This window comes from Torulaspora globosa, chromosome 2, assembly GCF_014133895.1.
Source record: "Torulaspora globosa chromosome 2, complete sequence".
Classification (NCBI taxonomy): domain Eukaryota; kingdom Fungi; phylum Ascomycota; class Saccharomycetes; order Saccharomycetales; family Saccharomycetaceae; genus Torulaspora; species Torulaspora globosa.
Genome location: NC_050728.1, coordinates 948370 through 960367, shown reverse-complemented (window position 1 = coordinate 960367; position 11998 = coordinate 948370). Strand labels below are relative to the sequence as shown.

The window sequence follows — 11998 nt, the reverse complement described above, 5'->3', positions numbered from 1 at the left end:
TGGACATTTGTACTATATGTGACAGCGATACAAACATATGTAGAACTTTTGCGTCTACATAACACGATAACAGTCAAAATATTATGCTGACAATAACATTCACATATCGAGAAGCAACAACCCGGTCACATTCTCCAAATCTTCATGCGTCAGTGTGACTTCCTTTGCTTCTCTCTTGCCGTAAACAGCATCCTGCTCCTTCTTGACCTGCTCTTTATTAACACTAGATCTCAGAACAGCCTCTCGAACAAAGATCTCCATGTACTTCTGCAGCATGCCCACTGTTTCCTCTGTTATCTTAGTAGTTCCATGTTCAAAAGCTCCAACCTCCAGAATGAGTGCTATAGTCTCTTGGGGTATCGCATTGGACATGTCTGGTTGGACCAGCAGACTCAATTGGCGCCCTCTAAGCTTATAGATGTAGCGATGGTGCTTGCTCGTGTTAACATCGTATCGCGCTAACCAGGGAAGAGACAACACTGCATAGACAAAGGTTACGACTCTTGTTACGTTAAAGAAGCTACTAACGGTTGTCTCAATCTCTAACAAGGTTCCATTATAGTGACACCTTTTGTGTCGTTACCAATTGTGAGATTAGTTAAACATACGGGTTGATTTGTTACTCAATTGAGGGAACATAACTACCAAGAACCATCACGATAATTCAAAGTGAGCAAGGACGTGCCAAGTCCATCTGTTGTGCACTTCTTCGTGTTTAACATTGATTTAATTGCATCTGAAATTGGCAGCAGTCGAAAGAGGTGAATAGTTGACAACTCACCAACAACTAACTCTCACTTACTTGAGTAAGAAATCTACACACAACCCTGAGGTGCTTCCCTTTCAACTAGGGGCTACATATAATGAGAGCTAAGAAATTCACGCTAGCTGGAATTGGATTGCTCACCTTTTCCCTGACTAGCGCAACCGATCCATGGAATCAGGCTAATGAAATGTTACGGCAGGCCGTCAAGAGGACTGATCCCATATCGTATCCATATCCAGATAGTGGAAATAATGACAGACTGAAAGATGCAGCTCTCTACGTACCCATGGATTATTACCGAGAAGATCAGGAACGACATTACGAGTTATTTTGGAGGGAGGAGGCATCAGAGTGGCAGAGAACCGTGTACAGCCTATTGGCAGAATCTAGCGATCGATATGATAATGCTGATGCCACATACACGTTGGCGCAGTTGCATTTATGGGGAGATTATGATTTCCCACATAACAAGACATTGGCTTTTAAGTATGCATCCCGGTTCAACGAAATGACAAAATGGAGCAACAGCTCCATCCTGTTTGATCTAGGGGTCATGTACTCCACCGGGCTCTTTGGATACATCCCTGTAGACACTGTGAAATCACTATTGTGCTACCAAGTGTCTGCATCTTTAGGCGACATCAGAGCTAAGAATGTACTCGCATACAAGTACTATTCTGGTCACAACGTTCCTCGGGATTGCAACAAAGCTCTGCTCCTATATAAGGAGGTTGCAGATGAAATTCGTGATTCGTTCTCAGAGGAGGAATGGAACATTCGTTTTCCTTACATCGAGACTTATAATGTCCGAATCCCAGACTTTTCTGATGGTCTTTTGGGAAAAGATTTGAGCTCCATGGACTTGACTACTAAGCGGGTAGCGTCTGCAAGACCAGATATAACGTCCTCGTTTCTAACCCAGATGAATGGTGGCCAAATTGTACTAAAATTTGGTTCGAAATCAAGTGGTGGTGCCTTCTCCACAGAAGATGACGAGAGCGAGGACCGGCTTGTCGATATCTATTACACCGCCTGGGACGACTACAGAGGCACTTACACGAAGGCAAGAGATTGTGAGGCGTCAAGAAAGCTGCTGGAGTTGACGTTTAGAGCATATGATGCAGACGTACCGTACATGGACAATCTACAGAAATTCTTTTATGGTCGTTGCTTAGATTTACTGGGTCACATTTATTTCACAGGCGAGGCAGAAGGGTCGCCTAACATTACTCTGGCTGAAAAGTACTTGCAAAGATCCATCGAGGTGATTGAGAAGAATAGCAACCTGAGATGCCGTTCAAACATCGATTTAGGGCTGATTAATCAGTACCTATACAACAACGTTACCGAAGCCTTGCGGTATTACAAAAAAGTAAGTGCCACTCATAGCAACGATGGAACTGTTGAGTTTCAGCTAGCTAAACTCAGCCGGAAATATCCCGAGATGGAGTTGGGGGATCCCTTTGGATTGATGCAGACTGCCCATTTGCTGGGTCATTGCCACGCGACTTATGAATTTGCCACAATGACGGAGCAGAGTATGAACAACCGCTACAGCTGCGAAGATTCTGCATACCTTTACAAGAAGTTCGTGGAAGATAATGAAGAAATAATGGCTCCACAACTGAAAACCGCCTATGGAGAATTATTAAGAGGCAATGCCGAGGTTGCTCTCTGGGGTTACGCTCTAGCGGCAGAGCAAGGTTTTGAGCCGGCGCAGGTTTCAGCTGCCTACATCTTATACCAGCTTCCATGCAATTTGGAAGACCCACCAAGAACTTTACCCGAAAGAAAACAAATGGCGATTTCTTACTACATTCGCGCTTTCAAACAGGACAATGTTGATGCTGGTGTGGTCGCTGGCGATATCTTCTATCGCATGGGCAACTTCTCTAAGGCATTGAGCGCATATCACAGTGCCGCCCTAAAGTTTTCGCCCCAGGCAATATGGAATCTTGGATACATGTACGAGCACGGCCTGGGCACCGAAGTTGACTTCCATCTCGCCAAGAGATACTACGACCAGGTCCTCGAACACAACTCAAAACTTTATCTCGCCGTAAAGCTGAGTGTTCTAAAGTTGAGGCTCAAATCATGGCTCACCTGGGTCACCAACGGTCGGCTAAAGTATGGTAGAATGGAGGACGACGACAATGTTGATGACTCAGATTCATGGTTCGAAAGGGTGATCAAGAGCTTCAAGAAAGCCGGTAGAGAAAATTCCGGCATACCAACTGGTACCGATGCTCAGAGTAACGGTCGAGGTGTCCCTGCTCAACGACAGAGGCAAAACCAACAACAACAAGAGCAGCAACCACAGCAGCCGGATAGGGAGCAAGCACAAGAACATGTCACTCTTTGGGACAGATTAGAGAATTTGGGTCTTCAACCAGAAGATTTAATGACCATTGCCTTCGTTTTATTCATTTTCCTCTTCAGTTTGATCATCCGAACCTTGGCCGCCCGAAGAGGTTGGAACGTCCGCAACAACAATGGTATGAGGATACAGATCAATGGCCAGCGACCTAGAGGAAACTTCGACATCCAAGTATTCGCAATATAACACAATTCAATGAAGCCATTTTATAAAGACTGTATATCTTTTATTTCGGTTACCCTCCTCTGGCACTTAGCGTCACCAAGGTTCGAATGGCTTAATCTGGCAGGGAATACGTGCACTACAACATAACGAGCAGAGTATTGAGCTATATTTCACTCCCTAGAGGTTTCTCAAGTGCTGGTGCAGAAGCGAGAATATGCCGACTATAGCGAATGCTCACAATGACCTGATTCACGATGCAGTGTTGGATTACTATGGCAAGCGTTTAGCGACTTGCTCTTCTGACAAAACAATCAAGATCTTCGAAGTCGATGGAGAAAACCATAAGCTAGTTGAAACTTTAGTTGGTCACGAAGGCCCAGTTTGGCGTGTTGACTGGGCGCATCCCAAATTTGGCACGATTCTAGCTTCTTGTTCCTATGACGGGAAAGTTTTGATTTGGAAGGAAGAGAATGGGAGATGGGCGCAAATTGCGGTACATGCAGTACATTCTGCCTCTGTTAACTCAGTTCAATGGGCTCCTCATGAATATGGCGCCTTGCTGTTGGCAGCCTCGTCCGATGGTAAAGTTTCTGTAGTCGAGTTCAAGGACAATGGCACCATAGCTCCGCTAGTTATAGACGCACATGCCATCGGTGTCAACTCTGGCAGTTGGGCTCCTTCTATCATCCAGGAGGGTCCGGGCGCCCAGCAGATCCGTCGATTCGTCACTGGTGGTGCGGACAACCTGGTTAAAGTCTGGAAATATAATCAAGAAGCACACACATTTGTGCTGGAGGAGAGTCTGGAAGGTCACTCCGATTGGGTAAGAGACGTTGCTTGGTCCCCATCTATCCTTCTGCGCTCATATATAGCATCAGTGTCCCAGGATCGCACATGCATCATTTGGTCACAGGAGCACACCGGTGGTCCATGGAAGAAAACCCTGCTTCAGCAAAATAAGTTCCCGGATGTCTTGTGGAGAGCCAGCTGGTCATTGTCTGGAAACATCCTTGCGCTATCTGGCGGTGACAACAAAATAACATTGTGGAAGGAAGACCTTCAAGGTAAATGGGAGCCAGCAGGCGAGGTACAAGAATGAGTGCATCAGGCCTGACAGAAGGCAGTCGCGATTTTACATTTCATATGTATGTAGAGGGGTACCCAACCTAAAAGAAGGACCTACGAAGTCATAGATGAGCCAGTTTATAGTTCGCCAACAACATGCTCGACCAAGAGTTGAACATCTAAAGATACCTTCTTACTATTTTCCAGAACTTCTTCATGCGAAGCAATACCATCATCCATAGGTTTGGGTGCTTCTTCGTGGACACTTGGGGGTTTGTCTATAACGCAGTTGTTCGTTATTAAGCTGAGCGCTAGAACCTTCCAGCCACTGTGTCTGGCAATGATAACCTCCGGAACAGTACTCATACCAACAGCGTCTCCTCCCAAGCACCGGATCATACGGCTCTCTGCCCTGGTTTCAAATGTAGGACCCGAAACGAACATGTAAGTTCCTTCATGGAGAGGTCTGTCAATCTTCAGCTCCTCCTTCTTCTGGAACAAGAGCTTCCTCAAACCTAGATCATAAGTATCGCTCATCGGTAGGAAACGAGGACCAACTTCATCATAATTTGGGCCTTTTAGAGGATGAAGACCAGCTAAACCCGGGAAATTGATATGATCGTAGATGCACATGAGATCACAGGGCTTGAAATCGGCATTTATTCCACCCGCAGCATTGGTCGCTATCAAAGTCTTGACATCTCCCATGTGGTTCAATACTCTTATTGGGAAAGTGGCCTCATGCAATGTATGGCCCTCGTAACTGTGGAGACGACCGTTCATCAAAACCACAGGAGTCCCTTTCATAAAGCCAAAGATCAAAGTACCTGTATGTCCAGCGACAGTACTCTTCTTAAAACCAGGAATTTCACCATATGTGATTACCAATGGCTCCAGATCTGAGGTTTCTAATCTGTTGGCGATCCCACCAAGTCCTGAACCACATATAATTAGCACCCGGGGCGCAAACGTCTTATAATCTTTGAAATACTCCTTAATCCTGCGTCTGAGGTAATCAGTAGTTATATGAATCTGCTCACGCTCCTTATCGATATCAAAGCTACTCATTTTTACGAACTTCACATATCTAGTGTTGATGAAGTGCCTCCGGATCTAGTCCGTTTTTCGCGCTCTTGTAAGACATTACAGCTCGAAGATTAGATTGTTGATATTTCGATATGCTATGAAGATTGGCAGGACATCGAGAAATGGATGCCTACGTTAAATAATCGTAATCCTCTTCATTATACAGAGGTAACCAACAAGGCCAAAAAAAAAAAAATTTGAGCCCTCGACCAAGGTTAAACAAGTACCACTTAGAAGAACCATTAAACTGTAACGACAGCAACAGTCAGCAGTATTGAATCAAATCACTGGTCAGACCAATCCCACAAAAAAAAAAAAAAAGCGGAAAGATCTCGGAACCAACAGAAGGAAAGAATCAGTTTAACAATTTTAAACTCCCTAAATGTTGATCGGACTCTGGTTTCGGTGAAGATGGCATAGGTGGAAGCTTAAGAGGACGCCCTAATGATTGATGATTCTTGAAAACTAGACGGCACAGTGTTTCACAGAAAAGGGAAAACAAAATGGAATCGTATTGTACATTGAGGAAAGGTATAATGCTGAATGAAAAGAGACTGACGGGGCATAAATGCAAGGAAGCCCCTTACCATTCATCTTTCATGCGGTGAAAACTGCTTTTCATTCGTAAAAAGGATCATTAACCATAAGGACTGTTGATAATGGTGGACAAAGAAAAAAAAAATTAGGGGCAGTTTATCAGTACTGAGGCTGCGCGGCGAAGTGTCCTTGCATTTGAGGTGGAGGTATATCTTGAGGAGATATGCCACGCTGAGGTTGAGACATTGTCTGAAGCGGATGAACTTGGGGGTGAATTTGGTGATTTTGTTGCTGTGGTGGCACGTATTGTTGAGGTTGGGAAAGCTGTACTGTCTGCTGTTGTTGAATGGGGAATGGAACGGGAACAGCAGAGGTATCTTCTGCAACGTACAAGGACTTATCAATAGTTGCTGGGATTGCTGCAATTTCGGTGCCCAATTCTTGCTCAATTTTGTAGAGGTTGAAGCGATCATTCCAATTGATTAGGTTGATGGCTAATCCAAGATGACCAAATCTCCCGGATCTACCAATTCTGTGAAGATAGGTTTCCGCAGTTTTAGGGAAATCGAAGTTTATCACTACATTCACTGCCTGAATGTCAATACCTCGAGTCAACAGATCTGAGCAAACCAAAGTACGAACCTTGCCTTGGCGAAACTCGTGGAAAACCCTATTCCTCTCCTGCTGTTTCATTCTTGCATGCGAATAGTAACATGAATAACCTAAGTCGGTGATTTTCTTGGCCAGTAGTTCAACACGATTAGTAGAATTGCAAAAGATGATAGCTTGATTGATTTGCAGCTTTGAAAACAGAGTATTGAGACAGTGAAGCTTTTGCCTCTCCTCGACAAATGCGTAGTATTGAGTGATACCCTTCAATGTCAACTCTTCCATTAAATTAATCTCATACGGTTTGTTTAAGTGCTTGACCATGAACTCCTTAACTGTTAGAGGGAAAGTAGCACTGAAAAGCAGTGATTGGTATGATTGAGGTAGAAAGATTAAGATCTGTTCAATGATGGTCTTGAAATCGCGGGAAAGCATCTTATCGGCTTCGTCCATAATGAACAAGGAACATTCGCTCAAATCGGCTAATTTTCTGGAAGCCAAATCTAGTACTCTTCCTGGAGTACCTACCAAAATATGCACTGTCTCGTTCAATCTCAAAATATCATCCTTCAAGTTGGTACCACCTGTGGTCACCATACATGAAACACCACAATGCTTACCCAAAGTACGCACCACCTGCGAAGTTTGTAACGCTAACTCTCTGGTGGGAACCATAATCAATGCCTGTATCTTATTCAATTTAGGCTTAACTCTCTCTAAAGCTGGAATAACAAAAGCTGCAGTCTTACCAGTACCGTTCTTAGCCCTTGCGAGAACATCTCTCCCGGCTATCGCCACCGGAATAGCTTCTTCTTGAATTGGCGAGGGTTTTTCAAAACCAGCTTCAAATATACCCATTAACAGTTCTCTTTTCAGATAGAAATCTTCAAAAGTGTTACCTTTAGTGTTCAAAACATCTTCAGTTTGGGGCCTCGTATCCTTCTTTGGGATATTTAATTGTGATTTCCAGGATTGATCTTCGCTCATACTGTGTACTAAGCACTGGCTTATTTCTCAGTTGTAACTAGCACTATACTTTTGTGAAAGTAAAACAAAACAATGCGAAAATTCCTCTAACGTGAAAGAACAAAACAATCAGAATCGGTAGTGAACTCGAGAAGATGATTCGTCGCTGATTAAAACTTCCTTAACCGAAACTCTTCTGTGAATATTTGACTGCTTTCGATGAGTATTGTTGTAGTAAGATTACCACCAATGTTTTCTCCTTTCTCCTTAGACAAACAACAATCGAAAATCAAATCATTACCCGGATAACACAAATATCACCAAAGACGAAATTTCTGCGTATCGGACTTACCCCGGTTTGACCGGACAACAAAAATTTCAGAAAATTAGTGTCAGTCGAAGAGATAGATAAAGAAGGGAAGTGGATGGTCTGAATGCTGAAATGCTGCCGATGAATATAGCCAATTGATGAGGTGTTTGGTGTGGGAATACATGCTATTAGGAAACAGACTGAGGGAGAACTAAACTCTCATATTGGTGCCTTTTTTTTTTTGTTTTGGTCTTTGCAGTTCTGGGGCTGGTATTTACTTGAACTATTGGGGCTTTTTGTTGCAACTTGAATAACTGCTGGCTCTAATTCAATCGCTTCAATTGATCTACTTTCTATTACATTTATAATGAGTTTTGGAGCGCCCACTTTGTTTCAAGGGAAGTCACTGCAGAAGCGAAATCTTAAACAGTTGAGTATACCAGTTGTTCCAGAAGGCAATAAGAGCAGTGAAAGTGTAAACTCAGTGTCTGGTCTGAGTCCAACCGTGGCTTCTATGAAGTTGAGTCTACCGAAGGCTGACGCCGGAAACCTTCATCTCCGAAGAGGCTTCAAGAAAGGCTTAAACTTGGATGGACAGTCCATACCGGAGCCTGTGTTCCCCGTGAAGAATCATCCTAGTAATGAGAACCTCGCTACAGCTCCGCAGTCGTTTGTGGTTAGCAGCCCAACAAACTCATCTCCTTCAACCTCAACCAGCTTGACCCAAGTGTTTACTCCTTTGGAAGACGACGATTGCGTGAAGCCACTTGGAGAGAATGATCCACCTCAGGGCTCCTTTATAAGGAGTAATGACCAAATGTCCATCAACAGTACTATTCAGCTGCAAGATCTGGTCCAGCTGGGCAAGATAGGTTCTGGAAATTCGGGTACGGTTGTCAAAGCACTTCATGTTCCAGATTCCAAGATCGTCGCTAAAAAAGTTATCGCTGTGGAGAATAACAATCAACTGGTGGTGAACCAGCTTATCAGGGAGCTGACCATTATGAAAAGCGTTCATCCACATGAAAATATTGTTTCGTTTTACGGGGCAACTTATACACATTCAGGCAATAACGAGATTGTCATTTTGATGGAATACATGAATTGTGGATCTTTAGACAAGATCCTTTCGGTATACAAGCGATTCTGTGGTAGAAACGCAACTGCTAGAGGAGAGCGATGGTTCAACGAATTGGTCGTGTCCAAGATTTCGTATGCAGTACTGAACGGCCTATCGTACTTGTACGAGAAGTACAAGATCATCCATCGTGACATCAAGCCGTCGAATGTCTTGATCAATAGCAAGGGTCAAGTTAAAATATGCGATTTTGGTGTGTCCAAGAAACTGATCAACTCTATTGCCGATACATTTGTGGGAACATCCACGTATATGTCACCGGAGCGAATACAGGGAAATGTCTACTCAACCAAGGGGGATGTCTGGTCGCTTGGACTCATGATCATCGAGTTGGTTACAGGCGAATTTCCGTTAGGTGGACATAATGATACGCCCAACGGAATACTGGACCTGCTGCAGAGGATTGTCAATGAACCTTCTCCGAGGTTGTCATCAGATCACTTCTCAAGGGAAATGGTAAATTTCGTCAATACCTGTTGCATCAAAGACGAGTCCCAGAGATCATCCATTAGCGAGTTGCTATGCCACAATTTCATCACTATTTATAAGCCAAAGGAGAAGGAATTCAGGCATTGGTGTAAGAAGGTCAAATTTTATCTAAAAGAAGATAAACAGATTAGACGTGAAGATAATGAAAGGGCCAAACTGGAGAAAAAGCAATTGGAGAGAGCAGCTGAAGCTGCCGCCACTGCAAGAAGATGAGTTCTTCTTGTGATCATATACATTTTGCACGCTTTATATATAATTAGAATTTCTTGTATTCTTTATTCTTGTTCCACAGCCAGCCTTCTGTTCCTCTGAAGAGCCCAAATACAACCAAAGCACCACCAAATCCACGCAATCCGTTCCTCCACCACTTTGGATTTCGACTTTCGAATTGTTTCAACGTAATGCCTCTCTGTCGTTCTTTATCAGTGTATTTGAACGGCTGACCACTCGCTAAGTAACTACCGAAGCCTATAGAAAACATCGTTGCCATCACTTGGCAAGGCACACAATCCATGGTTTCTTCATCGCTCAATGATCTCTCAGGTGGCGGATTAAATACTGATACTATGTTGCTCGACATTGCTTAAGCTCACTCGTAGATTCACAGTCCTTGATATGACGAAAGTACATCGATTTCATCTGGCGCGCACCTTATAAAGGAAAAGTGAAGCCATTGATTAAAGCAAGCTGACAGATCATTAGGCCTTGCCATGGGAGAACTATCTGAATTCCAGAAGAAAAGGCTGGAGAATATTAAGAGGAACAATGAGCTCCTGAGGAAACTGAACCTGGTTGGTACTGCTGGTAGAATTAAAAGAGAAGCTGGTGTGGACGAAGATCATCACCGTCAAAAAAGGAAGGCAAGTCGCCATGCTGCAGATAGGAAAAGTGTATCACCTAAGCCAACGAGAGTTCCAACTCGTCGTTCCAGTAGGCTGAGAGGGCAGCCGGCGGATGGAGAAAGCGTCCCGAATGTCAGTGACAACTATCTCATGAAGATGGGGAGGAGTAGCTCACCAGATCAAGAACTGGTAGATCAAATGAAGGAGACGAAGGTTATAGGAGATGTGAAATTGAGCGACCTTTTGAAGGGCGAGAACGAAGATGACCTCGTTGAGAAGTTTAGATTATTCGCAGACAAGAATTTCTCTTCGGGAGACTTCTTCAAAGAGATTCGTGAACACCAGGGAAAGGAGAAGCCTCATCTACGGCAGCTTCGGCAGGAATTTGATCTTGAGCTGTACGATGTGTTTCAACCGAACGAGATCAAGCTAACCCATGATCGAATCAGTGCGATGTACTTCCATCCAACGGTTGATAGGAAATTGATTTTAGGCGGTGACACTACTGGAAACATAGGTCTGTGGAGTGTCCGTGACCAGCCATTAGAGGAAAACGGCGCTGATGACTTGGCCGAACCTGAGATCACTAGGGTCCAGCTGTTCTCAAAGAATGTTGGGCGTATAGATTGCTTTCCCAGCGATACTTCAAAAATCTTGGCATCATCGTATGATGGCTTTGTTCGATCGATCGACTTGAAAACTTTGAAAAGCGATCAGCTGCTAGCGCTAACTAATGAATACAACGAGCCTCTGGGAGTAAGCGACTGCCAGTTTAGCTATGAGGACATGAATGTTCTTTTCCTGTCGACTCTCACTGGTGAGTTCACGACAACGGACCTGAGAGAGAAGCCTTCAAAATGGAATCTTATCAGGCTCTCCGATAAGAAAATCGGCTCATTCAATATCAATCCTCAGCGCCCTCACGAGATTGCAACAGGATCTCTTGACAGATCATTACGAATCTGGGACATCCGAAAGCTAGTCAAGAAACCAAAATGGTCTCAGTACAGGGACTTTCCAAGTTTCGAGATTGTATCTACCTACGACTCCCGATTAAGTGTCTCTGCTGTCTCATACTCTCCAACTGACGAGACACTGGTGTGCAATGGCTACGATGATACTATCAATCTCTTTGACGTCCGCAAAGAGCAGCTCTCGGAGTCCCTGAAACCCAGACTGACTTTGAAGCACAATTGCCAAAGCGGAAGGTGGACAAGTATCCTAAAGGCAAGATTCAAGCAGGACAAGGACGTTTTTGCAATCGCCAACATGAAAAGGGCTATTGATATCTACGATAGCCAGGGTGAACAACTCGCTCATTTGCCTACAGCGACAGTGCCGGCGGTGCTCGCCTGGCATCCTCTACGTAACTGGATCGTCGGGGGCAATTCCAGTGGGAAGGCCTTCTTATTCACAGACGAAGGCAGAGTCAAGGAAGAATAGATCTTGTACTCAATCCATGATAAGCTCTTGAAAGAATCTTGTTGATATACAAACGTAATAAGCGATTGTTTTCTAATGTTGTTGTTTTAGCTCTAGCATTTGTTTGTTTTCGTTTTTGTAACGGACATCAAGCTAAACAACCAAACAAAGAGGGACGAAGGTGTAGAGTTGTCATTCTAATCGTGTCGTTTATTGTCCACCAGGA

The 11998-nt window shown here is 44.0% G+C and overlaps 8 protein-coding genes across 8 annotated transcripts; 4 read left to right on the top strand and 4 right to left on the bottom strand.

The window, feature by feature from the left end:
- Positions 1-99: 99 nt before the first annotated feature.
- On the bottom strand, positions 100-372 carry MHF2 (Mhf2p; the record flags this gene model as incomplete). The annotated part of the gene is made up of 1 exon (XM_037282432.1): positions 100-372. One exon carries the CDS (start codon positions 370-372, stop codon positions 100-102), a length of 273 nt encoding a protein of 90 aa, XP_037138327.1.
- A 491-nt stretch (positions 373-863) lies between these two features.
- Positions 864-3329, top strand: HRD3 (ubiquitin ligase complex subunit HRD3; the record flags this gene model as incomplete). The annotated part of the gene is made up of 1 exon (XM_037282431.1): positions 864-3329. The coding sequence occupies one exon, from the start codon at positions 864-866 to the stop codon at positions 3327-3329; it is 2466 nt and encodes an 821-aa protein (XP_037138326.1).
- Positions 3330-3522: 193 nt separating this feature from the next.
- Positions 3523-4407, top strand: SEC13 (GTPase-activating protein SEC13; the record flags this gene model as incomplete). Its single annotated transcript, XM_037282430.1, has 1 exon — positions 3523-4407. One exon carries the CDS (start codon positions 3523-3525, stop codon positions 4405-4407), a length of 885 nt encoding a protein of 294 aa, XP_037138325.1.
- Positions 4408-4511: 104 nt separating this feature from the next.
- PNP1 (purine-nucleoside phosphorylase) lies at positions 4512-5441 on the bottom strand (the record flags this gene model as incomplete). The annotated part of the gene is made up of 1 exon (XM_037282429.1): positions 4512-5441. The coding sequence occupies one exon, from the start codon at positions 5439-5441 to the stop codon at positions 4512-4514; it is 930 nt and encodes a 309-aa protein (XP_037138324.1).
- Positions 5442-6155: 714 nt separating this feature from the next.
- Positions 6156-7592, bottom strand: DHH1 (DExD/H-box ATP-dependent RNA helicase DHH1; the record flags this gene model as incomplete). Its single annotated transcript, XM_037282428.1, has 1 exon — positions 6156-7592. One exon carries the CDS (start codon positions 7590-7592, stop codon positions 6156-6158), a length of 1437 nt encoding a protein of 478 aa, XP_037138323.1.
- Positions 7593-8248: 656 nt separating this feature from the next.
- Positions 8249-9721, top strand: STE7 (mitogen-activated protein kinase kinase STE7; the record flags this gene model as incomplete). The annotated part of the gene is made up of 1 exon (XM_037282427.1): positions 8249-9721. One exon carries the CDS (start codon positions 8249-8251, stop codon positions 9719-9721), a length of 1473 nt encoding a protein of 490 aa, XP_037138322.1.
- A 43-nt stretch (positions 9722-9764) lies between these two features.
- DMO2 (Dmo2p) lies at positions 9765-10088 on the bottom strand (the record flags this gene model as incomplete). The annotated part of the gene is made up of 1 exon (XM_037282426.1): positions 9765-10088. The coding sequence occupies one exon, from the start codon at positions 10086-10088 to the stop codon at positions 9765-9767; it is 324 nt and encodes a 107-aa protein (XP_037138321.1).
- Positions 10089-10218: 130 nt separating this feature from the next.
- CMR1 (Cmr1p) lies at positions 10219-11793 on the top strand (the record flags this gene model as incomplete). Its single annotated transcript, XM_037282425.1, has 1 exon — positions 10219-11793. One exon carries the CDS (start codon positions 10219-10221, stop codon positions 11791-11793), a length of 1575 nt encoding a protein of 524 aa, XP_037138320.1.
- Between the last annotated feature and the right edge of the window lie 205 nt (positions 11794-11998).